Here is a 27,160-nt window from a genome sequence, read left to right on the forward strand (position 1 = left end):
GGGTGCGATCATAAGTGCTCTTGAAAAGAATCACCTATTTTAGCTTAAATGAGGATGCAAGGGATAAATAGTGTTTAAATTGTAGAAATGATAGCCAAAGCATCATTCTTACCCCTTATGACAACCAAAGTAACAAATAGCTTATTGAAAATCCAACCCCCTTTGATATTTAAAAATTTTCCCAGTGTAGGGTAGTGATCATTAAGGCTCTTATTTGAAACAAAATTATTCTTTTAAAGGCTCAAATGGGAGAGCAAATGATAAAATCTACATAGAAACGAACGGCTGATGTATCATTCCAAATTTTCAAAATAAACAGGAATAATGTACATTTTTGCTTTCACTTAGATGTGGATTGAATCTGATTAGATACAGTGGACATTTTCCTGGCAAAGATTGCCCCAATTTGTAATTTATCAATCAATGTGACTGATTTTACTTTGGGGTTAATAAAAGTGGGCAAAATATGAATTGTACATTGAAGGAGAAAAAGGGTATTGCATTGGGTCTATCAAAACAGATCAATCAGTTTGAGTGGCTTCTTTTAATTTCGAGCACTCTTATTGTACAGTTTGGATCACCAATCTAGTGTATGCAAAGATTTTAGACAACATACACTTGTGAATTTTCAGACGGGAGGTTGAAAAATCTCAATTTAATCTTATTTCTTAAAATTCATCATAAAATTTCCAATGAGCAAAATAAAGAATGAAATGTACATGAATATACAAAACAATAATTGTCTAAATGAAAAACTTTATTGCTGAAAAAGTTTGAAACAAAATTTCTTGTTCAAAAGAAAAATCTCTAAAGAGCTCCACATATATACTTTTTGTCTCCTTTTCTTTTGGAACAAACATGTATTAACAAATCAAATAAACAAAATTTTCTTTCTTTTCTTTGAAAAACAATTATGAAGTCTTTTAGATGCTTTAGCCTAGCGCTTCCAGATAGATTCTTCAAATTGTAGGGTCTGCCCAAGAATCAAGTAATAATTGTAATTTTCAAGATTTATTCGATAAAAATCGTTATCAGATATAGAAAAATATTTTCACCTTCTTGAAACATCTTTTATAAATACAGGGGAGGGGGAAAAAATAAAAAGAAAAAAATACCCAGAGTTAGTAAGTAAAATTGTAAAATCGGTATACATGTCCTATTGGGGAGCCCTTTTTATGCCAAGGGTAGGTCTAGCATGAAAATGCAATCCTCTAGGGTAGGCACTATACAATACCTGATGAATCCCACCAACTTATTGAGTAAGAAATAATTTGAAAAATTTGGCCAATTGGAGTAAGAAGAGACATTTATTCTAAAATGAGGACAAAGTCCGAATGGATTGCTTGCTTTGATCAACACATAAAATAATGTGTAAAAGAGCCTACTCTCGAAAGAATTGCAATGTCTCGACTAATTTATTCAATGAACCTTAGACTTAAACCCTAAAAGAGAATAAGCGGGTCAAAGGGATAGGATGAAATTGATAATTTATTCAAAATTGACTAGATTACCTTAAAAAAGGGTAAACTAGTCAAATTGAATCGAATGAAATTTGATTTATTCAAAATTGATTGGATCACCCTAAAAAAGGTAAATTGGTCAAACGAAAATAATGATTTATTCAAAATTGACTTAGATAGTCCTAAAAGTGAATGAATTGAAAAAATGTATTGGATGAAATTGATGAATAAAATGGTCCAATGGATTGAATGAAATTAATGGTTTATTCAAAAATTGATCGAATTGTCTACCCATTGGTAGTTTTAAAAAATCATTACGATGCATTAGTCTATGAGTCTTCTAAAATCAAGATTTGGCCTCAGTATGTTTATCGTCTCAACAATGAGGGACCATTTGTAAATTTCTTTAAATTAATGTCCTTTACGCAAGGGATTTTTACCAGTTTTTGATAAATGACCAAAAAATGATTGTAAGATGTTCATATTCTAATGTGCAAAAATTTGTTCTACGATTATGGAAGAAGATCGGATCCTACCTTACCTTGTGCACTACCCCTTTGGAAGGTACAAGAAACATAAACATGCAAGTCACATTGGATTACTTATCCGAGACATAAGGTGGTTTATTCCTATCGTGGGATCCCCTAAATGGCATTACCTTCTACGGTTTATGCATGATGCCAATTTATCAAAGCGAATAAATATGCAGTACACAAATGAAACGTGACCTAAATGAACCCCTTTTTGTATGCCGGGGTGAGCCTAAAATGAAATGTATTCATGCTGCAAATATGAAGCACTGAATTTAAACGTGTCACATCAAATAGGGTAGGCTCCTAGAGAGTACCATGCCAGGACTCTTATTTTCTGGGGCTTATGAATGCAATGGAGACAAAAACCAAGAAAAGTTAGTTCAATCAGATAAATACACATAACACATTGTAGCAAAGCAATACAAAGAGGTAAAGCAATAAAAGGAAAAGGGGGTGTTGGATCCCTCCCCTCGTGAATAGTATCCCTAATAGGGTAAGACAGATTCTACCCTAGGTTAACTATCATGGATGCATGCGGTATTGGCTCACTAATACATCTAGACTCGATAGGTTTTAGGTCCCCGAGCCTTCAGACTTGAAAACCAAAGGTCATCAATCCCAAAGTTCTTTGTCGGTGGCTCGAGCGATTCCCCAGACACTGCTACGCACACGTCGTGTCACGGCCAATGTCTGAGCGAATCTATCAAAAAATCCTCAATCTTCGACTAAAAGCTGAAGGCTATCAACCCAAAGCTTAAAATGGAAGATTGAGTGACCCCTCGGACCATGCTACGCACACGTTGTGTCGCGATCACACGTCCAAGTGGGTCGCCTAATACTAATAGGGAAGAGTGGCGTGACAAGCCACTAAAAGAAAAATAAATAAGGGATAAAAAAATAAAACGTATGCACGTATGCTAGTGCTTCGTTCGGAGGGAAGGGATCGAGAATCAATGCGAGGATCTAGGGTAATATTCCCCCCCCCCAAATGCAATGCAAAGCGCGGGATCACATAAATAAACCATCCATCCATCAAATCAATCGTATGCGAATGGGTGAGGAAGTGAGTTGATTCGCGTGAAATGCAAAAACAATCCTAAAAAGGAAAAATGCAACCCTAAACATCCAAATGCGATACATGAAAATGGTAGAAAAGGAAAAGAATAACTAAATCAATCTCGGACCCACTTAGGAAATCCCAAGGAGTCGCCAAGCTGTCGCGCCCCATTTTTAAAAAAAAGGAAAATAAAATTGTTTGAAGTCATAATGCGTAGTGTGCATGAAATGTGTGAAGTGTGTGTATGTGGGAAATAAAGGGAAAGGCCATGGGACTTTTTAAATGCGACAGTTTGGCCAAAATGATAATCTAAAAAGGTTTTTAAACATAAAAGTAGGAGTCGCCACTTGGTATTGAGTTGCGGTATACCAAGTCACCCAAAAAGTAGTTTTTGAAAAAATGAAGCAAAAACCTTTTTAGATGATCCTAGTCTACGAAAATCAAAGAGACGAGTTCGGGGGTCACGATTGATAAAAGGGAAGGCAAAGGCAAATTCTAAGGCACCCTTTTACCCTAGTCTAAGTTAGTTGCGTGATTTAGTGACAATTTTCCTATTTCTACCCAAAAGATGTATTGCATTTTGGATGCGTCTATCATGAATGCAAACCTAAATCTAATGAGTGGTTTGAAAGGGATAAAATGTCTCTTTAGAGGCTCGATTGGTCCTAATCACATGAATTGTGATAGCCAATGGTAAACCCTCAAAGAGGTCGCGAATAAATGCAAATGAATGCTCGAGTAATAATGAGGAAAAATGAGTGTGCGCGAAAAATGTCTTTGAGTGTAAAAACGAGTGCCAGGTGCAAGTGTGCAAAGTGCAAGTGCGCAAATGGGTGTGTAAAGTGCAAGGGTGCAAATGAGTATGTAAAAGTGCACGTGTACAAATGTGAGAGTGTGAGAATCCGAAAATTTTCTTATTTTCGTCATATATTACTGGTTTATTTAAATAGTTATTCACTCATTTTCTCTGAATTATTTAATTTGACTACTTAAAATCCATTTATATGGAAAAACACCTCCCTTATGTTTTTAAAGCGTTTTGTTATAAAATTTACTTTTCGAAAACTCGTTTAGTTCGGAACAACGAGTACACGTTTTTCGAGACTATATTTGAATCGAGAGTATATTAATTTCGGAGAAGTAAGAATGATCAATAGTAGATTAAGAAAAGTTAATTTGAGATTTGAGGAGTTAAAACTCGACTCATGTGAGGACTCGCAAAATTTATTATTTTAAATTCCATTTCGAGCTTATTTATATATTTAATTGCCCATTTACTCCGAATATTATTTTCTAGTCTATTTAGACCTAATTACATGAGTCTATAGCTTAATTATATTTTTAAAGTGACTTGTTACAAAATTTAATTTTTGAAAACTCGTAAAGTGAGAATAGTGAATACGCGATTGGAGTAAATAATTGAATTGAGGATACAAAAAGTTTGGAAAATTGGAGACTTGTACATTAGTCTCAAAATAGGTATTTTTATGCTTAAGTGCTCAATTATTAGTCAGTAATACTATCGTTATAAGAATTTCTTAGAGATTTCGCTCTATCGCGTATAAATTGGAAGTACGTGTTTTTACGCGCGCGATTAATTGAAGGACCTTAGATTTTTATTTTGGGACTACTAAGAGTGAATAATGATGATATGAATATAAGTGCATTAGAGGTTTAGTGCACTAGTGCAACAAACTTAAGAGAAATCGAGCACAAAACGCGCGCGTACGCTCACTACTCCTAGTTGACTTTTGAAACAACTTTTGGCCAAATTCTAAAGCTTCTCACGGAAGCTTACCATCACCATTAGCTCTTCTTTTCCTGCTCCAAACAGCCGACCAAGAGGAGGAGAAAAACAGCTTCAATTTCTTCTCCATTTCTTTACTAAATCCTCACCAAATCACCTTCAACTTCAACCACACTTTGCTAAGCAATTGGGGATTATCTTAAGCTACCAAAGAGCTTGCTTTTCCATGGTTTTTGTGAGCTCTAAGAGGACCGAAATTTCTGTTTAAGTCATCAACAAAAGTAAGTAACGATCAACCTTGATAATCTTGAATTATGGAAGTTCTATTGCACATTTAAGCTTATGCATGTATGTGGATAGCTTGTTTATGTTGAAAAAAAATGGTTGTGTGGGCTCTATGAACTCCCACATTTGATGGATGGACTGATTTGATGAATGATGATATTATTAATGTTAGTTCGGTGCTTAAATTAGTGAAATAATGTTGGGTTGTCGTTAGAAACTTAAGGATGGTGCAATGACTAAAAGTGACCATTTTGCCCCTGCTATGTTCATGCACTTTGATGCAAAATTTCGAGGTTCTAATGGCTTGTTTATGTTGTTTACATGTTATAGTGAGTGTGTAAAAAGTTTCATTGAAAAATAACTTGATTTGGTCACCCAAATGTTGGAATTTCGAAAGCTTAGAAAACTGGAAAATGTTCCCGTCACTGCTCAGGCAGGCGTCTTGTTTCGGCTATAACTCATCGCTCCGATGTCAGAATTGAGTGACGTTTATGGCACTAGAAACTAGACATTCCCAGCTTTCCGTTGGTATAAAATGCACGTTCTGATTCCACTTGAGCAGTCCGTGCCAATCATTTAAATATGACTGCCCTGTTTCTCGTGTACACTGGAACCCTGTTTTGAACAGCGAGTTAATGCTAAAAAATGATCTAGTTATGAATAGATTTTGAAAATGATTTCTTCTGTGAACTTGTAGTCTTATGAATCTAGTTTTCAACGCCATCAACCATTCTCAATTCCGAATTGAATTGAGTAAATTATGACCAGATTTCGAACCGACTCTATAGGCGAAAACCCTCATTATGGGCAGATTGTAACCAATATTGATTTGGGTCTTGCTATTTGAAAGTTTTGGTTTAAATCACCTACCAAACACATCTTGGATGATTATTAGACCTTGTCTACACCAATTAACCATGTTTGAGGAATTTTCCTTGGCCAAATGCTTGAAAATGGAAAAACGGAATTTTTGAACTTTAGAACTTTAGAACTCCTTAGAACTCCTTAGATGGAAAATGGAAAATGGAACTCCTTAGAACTTTAGTGGTTTAGTTAACCATCTTTCCGTACGTATTTTTCTACGAAATTTTACAGAGAAATAGTCCTTATATGGTAGTGTTATACTGCTAAATTTGGTACCATTTTGAGTCCGTTTCGCTGCTCAACTAAACTTCCAAAGTTCATGATTTGAGTTTGGAAAACTCTTGATTAACAAGGAAATCTTAGTAACTTTGAGCTACCATGTCTTGGTGCTCAAAATTTCGAATCTTGTTTCATTTGTTTTGTTTTAAACTTGGATTGCAACTCTAATAGAGTTCCAAATTCAGAGGTTAGTTCGGATCAAGTGAATTTTGCCGAATTTTCAAAGTTGACCAAAAACCAACCTTAATCTGTCTTCAATGCCCCAGAACAGAAACTTTGAGCTAAATTTTGGATATCTTCCGTTTGGAATCATGGAAAATTACCTTCTAAGAACTTTTAGTACTTTCTAAGAGGTTTCCAACGGTACCAAGTTTTCCAATTCTGGACTTATAAAGAATGAGATACGATTTTTCAAAGTATGGGTGACAAATCTGAAATTTCCGAATTTAAAGGAAATTGAGGGTTGCGAACTCTCTATTTTCCTTCGATATTGCTAAACCATTTTACACTTGATTTCAAAATGAAAATCAGATTTCACTTGTGTTTTAAAATCCCATTTTTGAGTCTCGATTTACGAGTAATTAAGACTCATTTTCATGAAATTTTCTTAGATTGTACAAGTGTGCAATCTTCCTCGATAATTAGGAGTTTTAAGCGATAGTGTGTAATAGACAATTACTATTTGCTCAGGTGCTCAAAGTGACCTTCAAGAGGATCTCGAGGGGAACACCTAAAGGCTCGTTTTTGCACTTACTCCCTTGTTTCGATTGGTGAGTGTCAAGTGCATGAATTTGTTGCTAAGTGATTAACTGTTTCTTATCCGTTATATGAATTTGAACTTTGTGAGACGAATGTGTACTTTACCGCACTCGTTCTCCTTCAAATGAAATTATTTCGTATTTGGCTATGTGAATTCATATTCGACTTGTATTTAGTAATGTGGATGTGATTCGTATTTGTGATTCGTATATGTGATTCATATTTGTGATTCCTATTTGTAATCATCAATTTGAGCGTTGCTCATCGACTTATATTCATATTCGTATTCTGGGGACGCCCAAACTCGTTGGCTAACTTTGCGAATCGAGCCAGCATGGGGTTGGTCGATAAGCTTAGCAAACCATGAGAAATTCGTAGAGCATGATCTATTGGAGAGATCTTACTCAACATTACTCGCGCAGTATTGCCATGATATACTCGAGTATTATAAAAAACTTTGATGAGCGGGCCCGGTTTACGGGATGTAACGGTGACGGGATTCGAAGTAAAGTGGTGTATCTACGGATTTGATACTAATGTGGTTGACGGAGTGTCAACATGAGATGTGATCAAGACTTCGACTCGACTACGTGGAATTTAGCTCCTGAGAGCTACAATATCCTTGAATTGTTTCTGTTTATTTTTTTTCTATTCGAAATGTGAATTATTCGAACTTATAGCTTTACTTACTATGTAATTTGTGGCTACTTGGATTACATGTTTGCATGTGTGTTTCTTGGCCTCACTGAGTATTGGCTCATCCCATTAGTTTATTTTCCTTAACAAGAACCCGATTGGAGGGAGTTAAGCAAATGCCGACTTGAGGCACTTTTGTATTAATGTTATAATTGTAATTGACTAGACATTTTGGAGGTTGTATATTTTGGGGAAAGTGATTATAAATTTGAAATTGTGATGTAAGACTGGATATTTATGTATGAAAATGATTTCGTACCTTTATTCCGACTTTCATTGTTAGTATTAGACTAGGTTTGAATTGAATTTGTCTCGAGTCCTGGCGAGAGTTGGGCAGGCGTCCCGCGGATACCTTTGAGTTCGCCCTTGGGAGAAGTGGGGGCGTCATAGAGAGAGTGTAAAGTAATAGTGTGAAGAGTGAGAATGTATAAAATGATAGTGTGTGAAGTGAGAATGTGAAAAGTGGTAGTGTGTGAAGTGAAAAGTGAAAAGTGGTAATGTGTAAAATAAAAATGTGAGAAGTGGTAAGTGTGAAAAGTGAAAATGTGTAATGTGCCTTGGAAATGCATGAGTCCTGGAGGAATGCAAGCAAGACGGGTACGGGGAGACCCTAAATCATGACTTTTGATTTGCCTTTTGGTTAGAAAGAAAACAAGCGTACTAAGGCTATGTGTAGCCAAACTCGTCCGTTTCCCTTACCAGAAGGGTGACTCCCTAACCTAATCAAGCAAATGACCCTAATAACTAGAATGAAATGCAAAATCCTAAAAATCGCGTTTCAAATGTGGGAAAAGGGTAGAGGTTCATGCAAACAATGTAAAAACGCTAAAAGGAAAAATGAATGAAATGTAGTGAAGGCATGCGAGTATGTACTAGCAAGTGGACGGCCCTATTGGGTCTAGCATTGGACTAGTCCTTTACTAAGGCTCTCTCACAAGCATTGGACTTGTGAGCTCGAGGGGAAGACCATGACTAGCATTGCACTAGCCACGGTAACATGCATTCCATCTATATAATCAGATATAGTAATAAAAGCAAATAGACATGCAAAGCACATAGTTTCACATAGCACGTAGCACATAAGCATGCTTATCTAGATGCAGAAACCTAGGGAAAGCAATTAAGCACATAGGCAGGCGAGTACGCAAGCAAACAAAGAAAACAAACTAATGAGCCCTATCTATTACATTGGGGGAAGGCCCTATTACAATCTAAAGGGGGAAATGAAATAAATAATTAAAATAAATACCTAACTATTACAAATTTGGCATTCAAGTGCCTTTCAAATGATCAAAATTGAATTAAAATAAATATACAAAACTAAAGCCGATAAATAAGTAAATAAAATGATAAATATAAAACACTTTCAATAGGCATGCAATTAAACACATAAAGTCACATAGGGCACATAGGATCAAATAAAGTGAAAAATAAGGGATAGGGTGTACCTCCCTGAAGTTGGAGCCCTAATGACACGAATTCACTTATTTACCCTCCAAAATAATAAAAAGAATCAAGGCATCACTTTAATTAAGAAATAGTCACATGAAATGGGAATAAGCGTGAAATTGAATCAATCAAAGGCACTTAAAAGGAGGCAAACAACCCATGTTTAAGAAATTAAAACAAATAGAGACTTGCTTGTAAAAGTTAAAGAATTTCGAGGGGTCAATTTATTGAATATTAGGGGTCTAAAAGGAATGAAATTAAAATTAATGGCTTAAGATAAAAACTATCAATCAAATGACAAAACTCACGAAAATAAATGAAAACCTATTTACCATGATTGAACAACAAAATGCCAAAGTTCCAAAAAAAAATTCAATTTAACTATAAATCTAGAAAGAGTTATTAGACCCTTCAAATTCATCCCCAAAATCCATAAAAAACTGTCCACAAATCATATGAAAGCACATCAGCGAAAAAGGACATGTTAAAGGAGCCAAATTGATGAAATTATTCAATTGGTTGGGTCATAGCAGCATTAGGTGAAAACATGTGGGGTTGAATTGCAATATTTTCTTTTGATTGCTCATGCATGCATACGAATGAAGCTTTCTTCATCTTCTGCAATTCGAAAAGCTTTCTGCAACTCCTTTCTGGGTTCATGATACAAACTTCCATTCGCACAAAATCTCAACCAAACATCCAAAACCTTAATCTAAGCAACAAAATCACAGAACTTCAATCATGCAAATCTTCTGCAGTAAATTCAGTCAACATAATTATGCTCATGCGAATAATTTCAAACAAAACCCACTGATTTGTTAAACAAGCCCCTGTAATGGTTTTAGCCCATCTTTAATCACATTACCCAAACAATATTGCCCAATTCCAGAAAATTCAACCATACTACTAGCCATGAAAACGCAGAAACGAAAGAAAGGAAAAAAAAAAAACTTGCGGTAAACTGAAACTTGGTCCATCGAAAGTCACTGCTTTCCTAGCCAACCCATCGAATCATTGGACATCAAACTACCCTAAAGCCTTTTAAATGCATTTGAGTCAACCAAAATGAATTTCTTCAAAGCATCAGGAACCACAAAGGGGAATAATAGATGCACGCACAAGGAACAAACAAGAAAACTGATGTAATGAATTCTGATCTTCACCAAATTATGTTAAAATGGCAGGAAAATAAACTGGGGTTACCTAATAACTCTCGCGTGACCAATTGAACGTGAGATACGCCTGGAAACGCGATCTGACTCCAAGAACGAAACCATGAACTTTTGCATCCAAAAATTGCAGCGATAGTGAAGTCGTCCATTTGTGGCCAAATTTGACTAGCTTCCTGTGGTTTTTTCTTCAAGATATCTGAACAAAAATCACTCCCCTCGCGTTGTAGATTGAGCAGAAGTTGATAGCTTCACGAATGAAACTGAGTCGGGGAAGAAAATTCTTGCGCAAATAGGCTGAAAAGTTAGCCTCGTGGTGGGTTTCGCAGAGGAAGTCCCTGCGTTTTTTCTTTTCTTCTGGTTTTTCTTGCCGAAACTCTCCCTTTTGGTTCAGATCTTCTTCCTCCTCTCCAGCTTCCCGAAATCTTTCTCCTCTACCCGTAACCTCTCCAAGCTTTTCTCCTTAGCTTCCTTTCTCCCGCGAAATCCCCCGAAGCTGGCTTCTTTTCTTACTCCGCTCCCCAGATCTCCTCTGGTTTTGTCCCTCGCTCAGCCCCTCTCTTTTGTTCTCTCCTCAATCCGCAGCCACCAACTCCTATTCCCTTTACCATTCAGCTGTCACTCCTTATTTTCTCTCCTTCTAATTCCCGTTCTTTTTCCTTCAACCCTTGCCCGTGGCTTTTTCCTTTCTTCCTCTCTTCTGATTCCCCAACCGCCGTTTTCTCTATCCCATATCTCCCTCAGCTGTTAGCTCCTCCTACTCAGCCGAAGCTCCATTGCCATAGTCTCCCTCCAGTTTCCTTACTCCGCCGCCTGTTTCACTTTTTCACTTTTTCACTCTAGCTTTCTAACCCTCGCCACCATCCAGATTCTTTTTCTCCTCTTTCTTTTTCTGTTTTCCTTGCTCAGCCCCCCTTCTAAAGATCCTCTAGTAACCAGTTCTCTCAAAACCTAGCCGTCAATCCTATCCTCCTTGTTTCTTCTAGTTTTGTGGCCTTTTATAGGCACCGAATATCCCCAGAACCTAGCATCAATGGTGCTGGTTTTTCTACATTTCTGGTGATTATCTGGAGCCTTTGGATGATGGATTTGGGATAAGAATTAGAGGATGATCTGTCTATCGTACTGAGGGGTTCTAATGGAAAAGAAAAATGCGAGCGAAGGGGGGTAAATGGAATCCATATTGCTGCTGCAAATTTTCCTGTACTCGTGTGCATGCTTCTATATAGATACAATCCCCTCAAGAATATAGATACAAGGAAGAAAAAACCTTAGCAACTATATAAATCAATTACATGTAAAACCAGGTAGGATGAAAGATTTCATTATCATGCAAAATTGTAGACATAATTTTTCCTATTTTACAAGATATACTTTCTCACATGTAATAATAGTTATCACATAATAATTACTTTCAAGTTGAGTGCACATCGAATTGTCAAGTTACTTAAATCATCTCACTTAAATAGAAGGAATTTAAACAAAAAGGGACTTAATTGTCATGTATTGGTGAACTTCATCTAACACTACAACAAAAATGGCCTTTTCTGACATGTCTATAAGGACACTTGTTGGTTTGTGTCGTTATACCAAACGTATCATGACACTTATTAACCAACTCAATAATATGTACTATAATTTTTTTATTTTATCATGATATAAAATAATAATGTGCCTTTAGGCTACCTATCATGACACTTGGGAAAATGTGAGAAAAAAAAAGATAGAAAGCGACATCATTTTAATTTGGCTCCAGACACTTGGTAAAGTACTCGGAAGTTTCATTTTGCCGGCAAAAGGACTTGGTGAAAATTTTCTTCTTCTCATCTCTCTCACCTCTCCGCATACAATCTATCTCAACCAATCCAGAATGTTGGTCAAGCAATCTCCGCAAACAACCATCTTCATCTTTTCTAACCTCAACTTTAAATCCTTCGGCTAAGACATCTAGAAGGGCAGGCAGGGAGTAAAATTAGAAGATCGGAGCTGTACATTGGGAAAGCTGGAAGATATTTCAGGCGCGCAAATGTTGTTCCAAAATCGAAGTGGTAAACACAATGAAGCTCTTATGTTTGATTTCGTTGTCAAGAAATTACCTGCAACTTGGGAATCAAGGTAATCAGAATTAAAAGGAGGAAATTGTATTGTCCTGCAACTTGGAAATTTTTTTTTGAGAAGTAAAGATTCTTGGCCTGAGCTGTTGCTAGTTGAGTTATATTGTCCTCATTTAAGATTATTGAAAGATTTAAATATGATATCTATCTAATTGTAGCATAAATAGCAACTCGGTGTTGGATGCTTTTTCTTTTGTTGCAATGGAGATGAAAACTTGAGGAAATTTGTTCAATTGGATTGCGTATTTTTTGAGGAGATCGATCTTTATGTCCATGTTACATTTTTTCTATTGTCATGCCATAATTGTACATAGGCTAGCTAATAAAGTGTCCATGGGTGATTAGTATGTTGTCCAAAACCTGTTCGATAAAATGTCAATTCCCCCCTGTTTTTCATTTTTTTCTATGAAACCTAGCTATAATTGAAGTTTGTTTAGGCAGCTAGTTCTGTTTGGGGATGGGGACGGTTAAGCAAAACTGTGAATAGAGAGATTCAACCAAATTGCATTGCTTATCGTAATCATGAACACTCAGCAACAAGTTCGATATAAATAAATGAAACAAGGACCATGGTCTATATATGCCTAGCAGGAAATTATTCTGGTGACAGAATTGGGAAACCGTGACTATGTAAGCCCAAAGACAATTAAGATGCAGATAATGGACCGCCAATGTGAGGCACAAAATTTGCATAACAAAGGTAACCTTTGCTGCCTTTTGGCTTTTGCCACAAAGGTGGTCCTCCGGCTAAGTGCATATTTCACCCAATGGTATCACTTATATCACTATTGCTTTTTTCTATGTTAAATTCTATGTAGTACTTGCATCTTTATAGCATTTTTCTGTTTTAAATTGTATGTCTAATCAGTACGTGAGTTGCTTGAAATATATAGTATAACGCTTGTACTAAGTGTCTTCTGCACTTGATCAGTCTATTATAGTGCAAATTTTGAGCCCAAAAAAGGGGACTTTTAGATTAATAAGACAGAGACATTGATGCAGTTGGGTCAAAGTATTTTGACATGTTCATAAGGATCTTCATAGGCATGATTAGAAGCTAGGGGACTTTTATGTCATTCTTTTTTCCAATTACCTATGCCGTCAGTTGCATGCCTTTCTAAAGAGATGACTTATAAAATTAATCACTACACACCAAAGATGTATGTATACTTTGATGGAAATTTAGTAAAATTCTTGAATTTCACCTTTAGTTTTCAAGCTCATGTGTTTGTTTAACCATTGACATTCAGATTGAACTTAGGAATTTTGCGAAGACGTGAGCGCAGGAGTTGGTACGAAGGGTTTTTTTCTGTTATTAGGTAAATAAAATTTCTATCCGCTTACTTGCAAATTCTGTTTTTATAGGTTGTTGAGAAATTTTGCATTTTGTTGATTTCCTTTATTTGCTGGCTGCTTGATTTAGTAGACTGTAAATTCTTGAACTTGAAATTAGGGACTTGTAAGCCACGACCTGAGTTTAAAAAGCAGGCTATTGGAAGCTCGTTAGAGGACATTTATTTATATTAAAAGTATGGATAAAAGATGGATGGATTTTCCAAGAACAAGTGAAAAGTACGAGACAGGACTTCAAATGTTTCTAAACTTCGCATTTTCTAAATCAAGTTGTGACGGAAAGATTTTGTGTCCTTGCAAAGATTGCGGCATGGGTGTTTGTGTGACAAAAATGGAAGCATATGATCATTTGAAAGTGGTAGGATTTATCAAGGGTTATAATAATTGGATAGCACATGGAGAACTTTCAAACTACAATGAAGCCACATCTAATTCTGAAAATACATCAATTGGGGTTTCAAATGGGACTAATGACATGCAAGACTTGGTCCATGATGTATTTGGGATACCACATGGAACAAATGAATTGAATAGAGAAGGGGACATTCCTGTTTCAGAGGCTGAAAAATTTTACAAATTGATTGATGATTCTCAACAGGATTTGTACAGTGGTTGCAAAAATTTCTCGAAATTGTCTTTCATTATTCGTTTGCTTCACCTAAAATGCCTGGGTAAGATGAGTAACAAGATTTTTAATATGCTTGTTGAGCTGTTGAGAGAAGCATTTCCGGAGGCCATGACTAATTTGCCGTCTTCTTACTATGAGGCTGAGAAATTGATGAATACATTGGGGCTGGGTTATGAAAAGATCGATGCATGTCCTAATGATTGTTCTCTTTATTGGGGTAGTGCTGAAAAAAGAACTTCATGCGAAACATGTAACGAGCTTAGGTGGGTTGCTTCAGAAAATGATCCAACTGGGGAAAAAAGGAAAATTCCTCAAAAAGTGTTGTGGCATTTTCCCTTAAAACCTAGATTACAAAGACTATTTATGTCTTCTAAAATTGCATCTCAAATGAGATGGCATGAGGAAAAACGTACAAAAGATGGTTGTATGAGACATCCAGCTGATTCTCCAGCTTGGCAAACTTTTGACCATCTACATCCAGAATTTGCTAAGGATTGTCGAAATGTTAGATTGGGGTTGGCATCTGACGGGTTTAATCCATTCAACAACATGAGTTCTACACACAGTACTTGGCCTGTAGTTTTAATACCATATAACTTACCTCCGTGGATGTGTATGAAGCAACCGTACTTCATGTTGTCTTTGTTAATACCCGGACCATCCTCTCCTGGGAATAATATTGATGTTTATCTACAGCCTCTAGTTAAAGAACTGACCGAATTGTGGGATTTTGGCATTCAAACTTATGATGCATCCCAAAAAGAAAATTTTCAACTGCATGTGGCTCTGTTGTGGACCATTAGTGATTTCCCTGGATATGCAATGTTATCTGGCTGGAGCACTAAAGGTGAATATGCTTGTCCTGTTTGTCACAAGTTCACTCATGCACGACGGTTGACTCATAGTTTCAAATATTGCTACATGGGTCATCGGAGATTCTTAGATAGTAAGCATAAATTTAGAAAGCAAGCCCAATTCTTTGATGGCACCGAAGAACATGGAAAGCGACCACCTTTGCAAACCGGGGATATGATTGTGAGTGAATTGGGAGACTTGCAAATTAAATTTGGAAAACTTGTGAAAGGTAATCCGAAGCTGCCTTTCAATTGGAAAAAGAGGAGTATTTTCTTTGACTTGCCATATTGGAAAGATAATGTCTTAAGACACAATCTTGACTTCATGCACATTGAGAAGAATGTTTGTGAAAACATTTGGGGGACATTGCTGGACACCGAGGATAAACAAAGGATCATTATAATTCCCGCCGTGATTTGAGAGAAATGGGAATAAGAAAAGAGCTGCATCCCATTGAGACAGAACCTGGAAAGGTGTACTTACCTCCATCTTCCTTTGCAATGGATAAAAAACAGAAAACTATGTTTTGCAATGTGCTAAAAAAAGTGAAAGTTCCAGATGGTTATGCAGCTAATGTCTCAAGATGCGTTCGAGTAAAACCACCAAGAATTTCAGGGCTTAAAAGTCATGATAATCATATCCTAATGCAGCAATTGATGCCTATAGCTTTGAGAAAGACTTTGCCAAAATCAGTGCGCTATCCTTTGATTCGATTGAGTAGATACTTCAGGCAGCTTTGTTCTAAAGTTATTTGTCCTCAAGATGTGGTTCGTTTGGAAAGTGAAATTGCCGTCATACTCTGCGATCTTGAGAAATGCTTCCCACCAACCTTCTTCGATGTCATGGTGCATTTAGTTGTTCATTTGGCAACTGAAGTGAAATTAGGTGGGCCGGTGTATTATCGTTGGATGTATCCTATAGAGAGGTACTGCTTGTAATTCTCATTATGCCTTAAATGTTTATTCCTTTTTTGCTTTCTTTGATTTGTGGAACTAATTAGAGAGGTTGGAATGATGATACTTTAGGTACTTAGGAACATTAAAATCTTATGTTCGAAATAAAAGTAGGCCTGAAGGTTCGATTGCTCAAGGCTACTTGGCAGAAGAATGCATTAACTTTTGCTCATTGTATCTTGCGGACTATGTTGAGACAAAATTCAATCGTCCAAGCAGAAATGAAGAAGTACATAAGGAAATTGAAGATGGTTTAGATATATTCTCTGAATCAGGACATCCTTTGGGGAGGGGCAAGCCAACAGTCTTTGATGCTCATATCTTGAGTAAAGCACATCAGTATATTTTATTTAATTGTGATGCTGTCACACCTTACATAGAGTAAGTTCAACTACAACTTGATGCATTAAAATTTTATTGTAGAATTCAATGCATGATTACAATTTTGACTCATGTACTTCTAGGCAGCATCGTAGATTGATAGAAGAAGGACATCCTCAAATTCCACAGCATCTAAAAGAGCGCTTGCACAGCGAAAATTTTGCATGTTGGTTTGCTGAACATGTAAGTAAAATTCTGAATATTAAGTACAATTTGAATTGTAGGACTTCAAATATAGTTTCATCTTCTTTTTTTTTTATTTATTTACAGATTGACAAGTTAGAACTTCCTCAAAATGTTTCGGTGTTGAGAGAGTTGAGGTTCCTTGCTAAAGGTCCAGATGTTGTTGGAATCCAACATGACAGGTTTGTTGTTAATGGATTTCGGTTTCACACCAAAGAAGTTGAGAAGAAAAGAAAAACGCAGAATAGTGGTGTTACAGTCAATGCAACAACATCCAATTTTGCAAGTATAAGGGATCAAAATCCAGTTTTGAGTGAACTAGTTTACTTCGGCGTCTTGAAAAAAATGATTGAATTAATTTACGGAGGTCGTCGGGTGGTGTTATTCGAATGTGATTGGATATCAAATGGTTCGAGAATTAAACAAGATGCTGATGGGTTTACTTTAGTCAATTTTGCAAACGTGAGGCCTCATGTTGAGCCATTTATACTCGCTTCACATGCATCACAGATTTTTTATGTGGAAGATCCAACTGATAAGGATTGGCAAGTGGTTATCTCTACCACTGCAAGAGCTGGATATAACATGGGCACAACTATGGATGTTGAGACATATTTGCAAAGTGATGTTGGCAATCCTGTTGTTGAGAATGAAAATGAGGAAATTAGTTGGGTTCGTAAGAATGGACTTGGGATTGAAGTTGATTTGTCCCAATATAATTTGATTTAGAATCTTTTATAGCTTTGAAGCTTACTGGCCCTATTCTTCTCTGTTTCAATTGCTAGGCCTAGGCTTTATTTCCTTTTGTCGATGGGTTTTGCATTTTTTTTTTGTATTTTACTAATATGACCGACATTCTTAGTTTTTTGTCATGTTAAGCCTTCTGACAGATGTGATAAAAGACTTGGTGTTATTAGTTAAAACTAGTGTATTAATTTGCCTCTTTAAGGCCTTTCTTTCATTGATACTCCCATGGTCCAGTTTTTGGATTTCTAGTCTTGGTTAGTAATCGTCAGTCTTATTCATAAAAATGGTATTGGAATGATTTTTCTTTTAATGGCATGACAACAATTGGCAATCGAGGCTATGATTTGGGGAGAACAATTGGCAACGTACGGAATGTGCAAATCATTTCAGACCAAACATAAAACTATCCAACTTTCCAAGGAACCCATTACTCATTTTAAGAGCCCAATGGGCTGGATAAATACTGGTCATTATTTTATAAGCAATTCCATTAATTGTAAGCTGTAATATTACATTTGTGAATCATTATATTATGGCCAATTCTTTTTCCCAATAACCCGAGGTCTAATTTTTGATCAATAGAAATATTTTGAAACTTTAATCTATAAATTTCTTAAATAATTTTTTAATACCATGAAAAAATTATTTTTTAAACCAATAACAATACAAAAAGTTAATTCCGATAGAGCTTTCTAGTCCAACTGATCTTTGATCGAATTTAATCGGTTTAGTCACAATTTTAGATTATCCTTCAAAGTGAAAAGGAGACACGATCGAACCGATCAAGCACGATCGAATCGATCAAACCGATCATACTATATGTTTATGTTCAATCAATGCGTTGTAAGTGTAAGCCTAAGGTTAATCATTGAAAAGTTCAATAGTAAGATCTTGTAAGTGATAGTAAGCTTCTAATTAACACAAAGTTCAATGGCAATTGCTTTGGAATTGAAAACATTGAATATATATATATTCAATGTTTATGTTCAATCAATTCTAATCCCAATGTTTATCAATGGAAAGTTCATGTATTCACAAGTTAATTTTCTTGTTTCATAAACTAATTCGATCCTTCCAATGGCTTGTTAGACTACAAGCCGTACATAATTGCTAGCAGCATAAAATAAATTGAGTACCGAAAACATTTTGATTAAAAGAATGTTTTTTGTTAGCTTCTCAAAATTTTTAATTATTTTTATATTTTTAGTTGTTATATTACATTGTATATAGCTTTAACAAAATTTTTATTTGTTATATTTTTAGTTGTTATATAGCTGTAACAAAATTTTTGATTGTTATATTATATTGTATATAGCTCTTGCAAAATTTTTATTTGTTATATTTTTAGTTGTTATATAGCTTTAACATTTTTAGTTTATATTTTTAGTTGTTATATTATATTGTATATAGCTTTAACCAAATTTTTAGTTGTTATATAGCTTTAACAAAATTTTGCCCAAACACACAAAAATTGTCATTAGTAGCGCGGCAAATTGAAAAATTCAAGAGGCTTGACTAATTTACTTTGGCGTCATTAGTACCGCCTTTATTTCAGACATCTTCTCCCTCTCTCGTTGTCCTCTGCCTTTGTCCTCTCTCTCTCTTTCAAGCTCGCACAACCAATTTGAGTCAATTGCCGTCCATGAACTCGCACCCTTTTGGGTAACTTGGTTGAGCTCGCACCAGGCAAATCCCTAATTCGGCTGTTGTGTTGGCTTGGTGGGAAGAAATCAGAAATTAGGGCTTCAAAGCTTGGGAAACCGAGAAGTTAGGGATTCAAGCCATAGTTTGAGGTAATTTCAGTATTTTGTGTCTAATTCTGCATTGCATGGTAGACATGTTCTTGCATTGCTTGGTAGATTTAGTTTTTAGGCTATTCGATTCCCATCTCTGACAAGCACCTTCTCCGTTTCTGAGAAGCACATTTCAAGGTAGAATGTTTGCTTTGGGGGGTGGTGGTGGTGTGAAAAGCTTTAGGGGTGGTGGCGGTGTGAAAAGCACATTTCTGAGAAGCACATTTCTAGGTGAGCCTGGTCGAATGGAGACTGCTACTGTGAACTGAATGTACAATTTCAACCATCTATTTTTGGTGATGGGTTCTCGTTTTCAGTCTTTCACCGTGATGCTCTTCGTCTCCTTCCTGTTCTACAACTGTATTGTTTGTACTGCTACAATTGTATTGGATAAAGTGTTTGTGCATTTACTGTTAAGTGTCAACCCATAACTGTGGATGTGGCTCTGGCAAAAAGAGAAGTAATTTGGTTTGGAATCGTCAATGCTACGTAAAGCTTGAGCTCTTGTTTAGATGAGACAAGTTCTTGATAAATGCAGAAACATGTCAGAATCTGGAAATAAAAGTATTCAGTAGAGCTTCATAACCGACCCGATTGCCACCCTAAACATACAAAACCAAGACTTGTATTTGTTGGTAGAATACATTATCCTCTGCAATTTTTGGTTATCACATGGCCAAGTATATTTCGTTAATTCAAGACAATCATTTATTAGTTTGCTCCATTACTGAAGTTAAAATTACGTGGACTCTTCTACTTACACCCTCATTGAGCATAAGCATACCAACTTTTGATCATAGGCATCATTCTCAGAACAATATGGAAAAAGTTTCGTGTCTAGCGGTAGTAAATTCTGCATATCTTTCATGCTGAAAGGATGTAGATCAAAGCATTTCCCATGTATATTCTTGCAGTCACTTAAGCATGTAGCTTTCATTTCATTTCCAATTAGTTGCTGCATTGAATCATATATTCTCCATTTGTTTCTCTGTTCTGTTGATAGCTCCATAGTCTTCCCCTGGTTTATTCTTGAAGAATGCCATTTGTTACTTGTCATGCCAGTTTATTGTTCAAGTAGTACTTCTTTATAATAGCATTTGTAAGTTAAAGAAACTATAGGTAGAGTGTTTGCTTCAATAAATTTTAAACATTTACATTTGTCCCTTTCTTCACTCAAATATTATGCAGGTATGGCCCGTAGAGGTCGAAAATGTAAGCGCGCTGCAAATGGATTGAGAGATGAACCAATTGAGCAACCTCTCTTATGTTATGAAACAAGGCAGCAGCCTCCACTTGGAACAAGCCATGAAAATGTAATTGAACAAGTGCAAGGAGAAGCTGCTCGGGCACCTCAATCTGCAATTCAGAATTCTACATTGGGAATAATGCATGAATCAGGTGACCAAGTTACTCAACAAGCTGATGGAGGTTCGCAGTCACATGAGCAGTGCCAGAACTCTCCAATTCAACAATCTCCACTTGGAACAAGGCATGAAGCAACTGAAGAAAGTCCAAATTAGGATTCTCGAGGTCCACATTCCAGTGACACCACCTTCATGTCATGCAACTCGGACAATGCAGGTATTACTAACTATTTTGAACCAATTCCAGAAATGCATTTTGTTATGTTCATAACTTGCACCTTTTTCTTAATTTATACAGGAAAAGAAACTACAAATGATTCAAGTGAAGTACATCTGAAAACCCGAGGCCCTACATTTATGAAAGAAATTTGGGGTCGGCCTAAGGAACTTCCACGAATTGAGATTAAACTCGATGACAATGGGATCCCAATAAGTGAGAAAACCTCTTTCTCTGAATTCTTGGGTAGTTTGGCTAGGAATGGTATGTATTGTCCAATAGATGTTGAAACATGGCTTAAGATGCCAAGGAAACTTAAAATGGACATGTTAGAAGTGATAAAGGTAATGGTAGCTTTTGTATTATGTATGCTTTGTACAAAAATTACTGTGAAGTTGTGTTGATTTTCTTGTTGCTAACTACGTTTCAGGAAAGGTTTGCTTTGCCTATGGGACTGGAAGCTTGGACCTTAAGATCTATTGGCAAAAAAATGGAGAAGCTGGAAGGCAAATTTAAAGGCTAACTATTTTGATCCTGCCATGCCAAATGCTGAAGCTCGGTTTCAAAAGAACATAAGGGTACGGGAAGAGCAATGGATCAAACTTTGGGCTTATTGGAAAAGTGAAGAAGCAAAGGTACAAATCAGCTACAACATTCTTCATAAAGTTGTGTTTATTCAATGCTGTAATCTTGCTTTTGATTTTGAAATTTAGAAACTAAGTGAGAGGAACAAGAAAGCTAGAGGGGAGAAGAAGATGAACCACACAACCGGAAAAAAATCATTTGCTCATCTTCGGAACCACTTGGTGATACCTCATCAACTTTTTAGTTGCTAATTTTTTTTGTTCGTGCATGTTTCATTATGTTAGCTTGTTTTTTAATTATATGCTAAATGCTAAAACTATAATTAAAACGATTCAATTTCTTATAGTCCAAACAGTTGGGAAGACCTCCTACTAGAGTAGAAATGTTCAATAAGTTTTATACGCATGCCGATGGAACTCCATCAAGTACCATAGTTGCTGAGAATTTGGTAAGGATCCCAGAACACAAGCCTATCAATTCTACCACGGATGTTTTCAGACAGTCTTTTGCAATAACAAGTGTTTTCCTTTATTATGTAGGAAAAAATGACTGAGCTGAAAAATCAGCTTCCATCGGATTCGCAAGATCCAGTTGGTCGCGATGATATATTTGCCCAGGTGGTTGGGCAAGACAACACATGGTCATGTTCGCTTGTTTAGTGACGGTGTGAATCCAACGGACTTATGGGAAGACATTCCTAGTCGTAACACATGCTACCGTATAAGTGTTCAACAACAGTCAACATTGGTCCGTTTGGAGGAAAGGCTTCAGCGACAAGATGATGAAATAGCCAGCTTGAAGAAAATGGTTTTAGTTCAACATGGAAGGGGCTCTCCAATTGACAGCCCGAGACATCCTTCATCATCATCTAACAATGTGTCAAGCCATGCTCCATCGTGAGCCACGCGACCTATTCGAGTAAGTATTTACAACTTCTAAACTTTTGCATTTGTAATCTGGAATTTGGCATGAGTTTGATTCTTGTACTTGTTGGATGTTTGCTAGGTAGGGAATATGGTTTCACTAAAAAGTTTGTTTGACCCAACAAAAATCGTGGCAAAGGGATATTTACGGAGTCTGAATCCATTGGATGAGGTCGGGGGACAAGCTCTTGGGCCAAACTGGTGTGAAATACAGATACAAGTTGCAATGACTCCACGTGAGCAATTGATTAGACCATATGGTTTACAACAAACGATTCAAGATGCACTTGGTGCACCAGTTGCTTGGCCTTGTCATTTGGTGAGATATGCACTTAAATACATTGCGGATTTTCTGGAATTTTAGTTCTAGTTATGATGATCTAATGATCCCCTTGGTCTTTGTGCACAGGTGGAACCAGCTGAAGAATGATGGGGACTTCGTGGTTATGCCTGAGGACTCTCAACAAAATGGAAAGTTTGGAAGCTACTTCTACTTCTTTCAACTTATTAGGGATGAGAGTCTTTTATTTTGTGCTTCCGATAGAGCTTTCAAGTTATTGTAAATGAGAATCTTTCGGTACTGGTTTGATATTTTAGTACTTGCTTTTAGCACTTGTTTGCGATTTTAGTATTTGCTATGTTTGTACTTGTTATCGACTTTTAATTCAATGAATTATATTTCAGTATCGACTTCTTCTTTTACATTGCTATATGCATTCTGCTCTTTGGGATAAATTTACAAGTCCCTTGGGATTCTGGTTGATGGAATGTACAGCAGGGAGGACTAATTGCAGGTTGCTTCCATATAAAAAAAAAACCAGAGAAAATTCTCCTGGCAATTAAAAGTGTCAGCATAGCTTAAGCTTCAAAAAACAGTAATAACAAATGGGCATGTCGTCCAACACATTGTAGATTCACATGGCTATGTGTCCTTCAAGCCATATATTAAGACAACTCAAGATGCCTTCATAAATTTGATATCCTACTGATTCCCTACTGATGTCCTAACGCTATACAGACACTTTCGATTATCACAAAAAAAAGGATTTTGTTGGCAGAGGTAAAGATATAGCGACATGGTTTGCCTGACACATTTGAATGCTGCTAAAGATTTGAGGCTATCCCCACATTGGAAGGGACAACACTCACCCTGGGTGTCAGGATAGATAAAGTGTCATGTTAGATATTCTATACTGACACCTTTAAATGCCGCTAAAGGCCTTTTTTGTTGTAGTGAGTAACGTCATTACCTGCTACAGACCTATATTTTTGATAAAAATTGGCCTCATACCATCTCGGCCAGGATTATTTGAGTGATGCATCTGAGATAGTCATTTATTGCTAAATAGTATGCTGGATTATGTTATTAAGCGAATAAAAACCCAAGATGCATTTGTTGCAATTTTCGATGACAGGAGTATTCTTGCAATTACAACTTAAAATTCCCAGAAAAAAAAGCAAGGAAAGATTCGGTTCATATGAGGCTTTATTTTCTTCTATTTTTGTTTCCCACTGTGAATCAACTTCCTTATAACACTGTAAAGGATAATGTGATTAAGTGGCTCTATCACCACTTCTACCCAGCTACTTTCATATTGAAATGGTCACTAAGAAAATTAGTATAAAATTGGACTTACTGGAAAATTAGAGTGGCCTTTTGAAACGGAAAGCTTGATGAATGGTGAATCCTGATCTTTATTATATTTGAGAAGGAAGGAAAACAAAAGTAATTGAATACAAGAGTAGTTAGAAAGAGGGATTGAGAGATTTGTCTAAGGATTTTACAACGAGAGTTTCTGTTCTCTTTTTCTCACTAATTCGCGATTGCTTTGTCTTTCTGATTTTGAAGTCTTAAATCTTGTTCTGTTTTCTGCTGTCAAACGTCTTAGGTAAAATGAGGTGCTAAAATATTATTAGGAATTTTTAATTCTGGTTCTTATAGTATCTACTTTTTTGTTAAACTTCCATATGTTCGAGAAATTTTATGAAGGATTTGATTTGTATAATTATTTTGTGATAAACTTTTTTAATGTCTTTCAAATTTTGTTTATTATTTGCATTGAGCTTGATTCACTTTTCTACCCTTTTTAAAAGTGAGCTATATATCTCCTTGACCTAGTATTAATTTTACTTCTTGTAATGGAGATGTATTAGTTATTATCTTGTTCATCTTTTAATTTCATTTTTTGTATAGAATTGGTATTAACATATTTTGTGGTATATATATTCATTTATTCCTATTTTTGAAGTATAGATATGATAGGCCAAGTAAAGAAAAGAAAATCAAATTTTTGTTTTCTAATCATTTTCCATTCTAAAAATTAATTTCTTTATATTCAGATTCTAATTGAAAAACCAAATTCTTTTTCAGTATTTCTGCATCTTCAAAATCTCTTGTTAAGTATTTATGATTTATTTTATATGTTTATTTTATAGCATTTATTCTCTTTCATTTGTGAATGGTTGGAAATTTCTGATTGTATGTTGATTTAAACTTCAGGAATAGACATTTTATATTTAATGATACTTCTAAAGGAAAATTAATCTCAGTTGATTCATAATTAGAATTGTCTGGCTGGTGGCCAAAATAAGTTAATCAGGTCTCTCTTAATTGATGAAAATCTTATTAGATATTACCATCAGGTTTTTCTATAATATTCTTCTACATAGTTTGTTCATATTTCTGCTATTTTTTGGATTTTTTAATTCAAATTCACTAGTATAGTATTTCATCCAGTTTTAGTCTTTTGGAATATAAGTTGTAGTTATCTGCAGTCTATTGTAATAGAGTTGTTTCTTCTTTAAGAGTGGAGTCATTATAAATTTAGGATTTAAATGTGAAGATAGAGGTCTATAATATATTCTATATATTACTGCAAAATTCTTGGTATGTTTTTCAAATTCATTTCTTTGTAGATGAATATCTAATGTGACTGAATTCAGAATGTGTGGGTCTGTTAAATCTATTAAAAAGTTTGGAGCACAGTTAAAATATATGGGTCCATTATATACATTAGTTTGAATCATAGAAAGTAAAGAAGTTTTATATCTTTTGAGTCTAGTATCTCTTAATGCTAGATATATAGGAGCATCTACTCCTAGATGGAATAAGGATTTTACTGTAATTTGTATTAAACCTATATGAATATATCTATATCCTTTACTTAAGTATCTTTGAATTGTACTATGATTTAATAATGGAATGGATTGATATTCTTCTTGAATAGATATTGTTTCTTCATGAGTTTTAACTGATAAAGCTGTTTTGAAATCTAAAGGGCCTATTCTGTAAATATGTTCTATTTTTTCTTCTGAAATGGTCCAATCTGAATTATTTATAGGCATATGATATTCATGACTTTGTACTATATTAGCTTGCTTTGAATTAGATCCTATTTTTAATTGTCTAAGAAATGCAGCCATGTATAATATTTAATTAAAGTTTTACGTAACCAGGAACAACTGTGCGCTATGCCGGGAACATCCTACCCTGGACTTACCAACGGTCTCACAAGGCATCAAGTCTTACCAATGATTTCAGTAAAATTTAATGAAATATGTGAACATAAATGCATGAATTAGCCAAGTCAAAATAGAAAGTAATTCAAACAAAGTAATTGTAAATGCAAAGTCTTAAATATGCATGTCTATCATGTATATGTGGCTCTGATACCACTTCTTTTAATTTAGAACCATATTTTATTTGTAATTTTAATTCTGAACATAGCATTAATCCTTCTTTTTTTACAAAAGCAAATAATTGTCCAAAAGTAATATTTTCAAATGAAATTACATCTGTTCCCATTTCCTTTTGTAAATTATCCATTATTCTTTGTGAAAATAAACTTGGTAACCCTGTTATGAATCTTTCTTTCCAAAATGAAGCATTACAATCTGGTCTTCTTAATACATTAGTTAAAAACATATATTTATACCATCTAAAGTCTGATAATGTTGGACATCTTAAATTTTTTAGAAATATTTTATTAGAATTTAATTCTTCTTTTGGATTTCCTATGAAATACATTACTATTGTTACAATTAAAAATTCTGCAGCATCTGATTGTATTTGAATATTTCCTTGATCATCTTCAATTTCTTGCGTATGTTCTAATATTGATAATTTATCTTGTAATGTTAAAGCATTATCCCACCAATTTTTTAATTATACAAATCAAATCCTTCATACAATTTCTCAACATATGGAAGTATTAAACACAAAAATAGATACTATAAAGAAACCAGAATTAAAATTCCCTAATAATATTTCAGCACCTCATTTTCAACCTAGAAGTTTGACAAGAGAAAAAGAACAAGATTTAGTTCAAAATATTAATAATCAAAAGATAAATAATACAGACAATATATTAAAAAAAATATCTCATGCATTACAAAACTTAACTACAGAAGTAAAACCTCCAACTCCTAGGATAAATACTTTAGACCAAATAATAGAAGAAAATTCATCTGAAGAAAAAGACAGTTCATCTGAAGAATCAATAAAATTCAGAAATAGAAGAAAATATAATTCTACCAATAGAAAAATAATTTGAAGAAAAAGAAGATAATCAAATAAATAAAATAAGAAGAAATAGAATTTATAATAAAAATAATAATAAAGGATGGAAAATGATAAGTACTAAAAACTATTATCCAAGACCAATCCCTCCAGACATTCAATATGAAGAAAGATCAAAATTTCGTACCACTAAATACGATGGCGATTCAATATATGAATGGAATATAGATTGCAAAGCAGAATATGA

At 35.2% G+C, this 27,160-nt stretch overlaps 1 protein-coding gene across 1 annotated transcript; it reads left to right on the forward strand.

Moving 5' to 3' along the window:
* The first annotated feature begins 14,075 nt into the window (after positions 1-14,075).
* Positions 14,076-15,668, forward strand: LOC113759816. The gene has a single exon (XM_027302392.1). The coding sequence runs from the start codon at positions 14,076-14,078 to the stop codon at positions 15,666-15,668; it is 1,593 nt and encodes a 530-aa protein (XP_027158193.1).
* The last annotated feature ends 11,492 nt before the right edge of the window (positions 15,669-27,160 follow it).

This window comes from Coffea eugenioides, chromosome 2, assembly GCF_003713205.1.
Source record: "Coffea eugenioides isolate CCC68of chromosome 2, Ceug_1.0, whole genome shotgun sequence".
Taxonomy (NCBI): domain Eukaryota; kingdom Viridiplantae; phylum Streptophyta; class Magnoliopsida; order Gentianales; family Rubiaceae; genus Coffea; species Coffea eugenioides.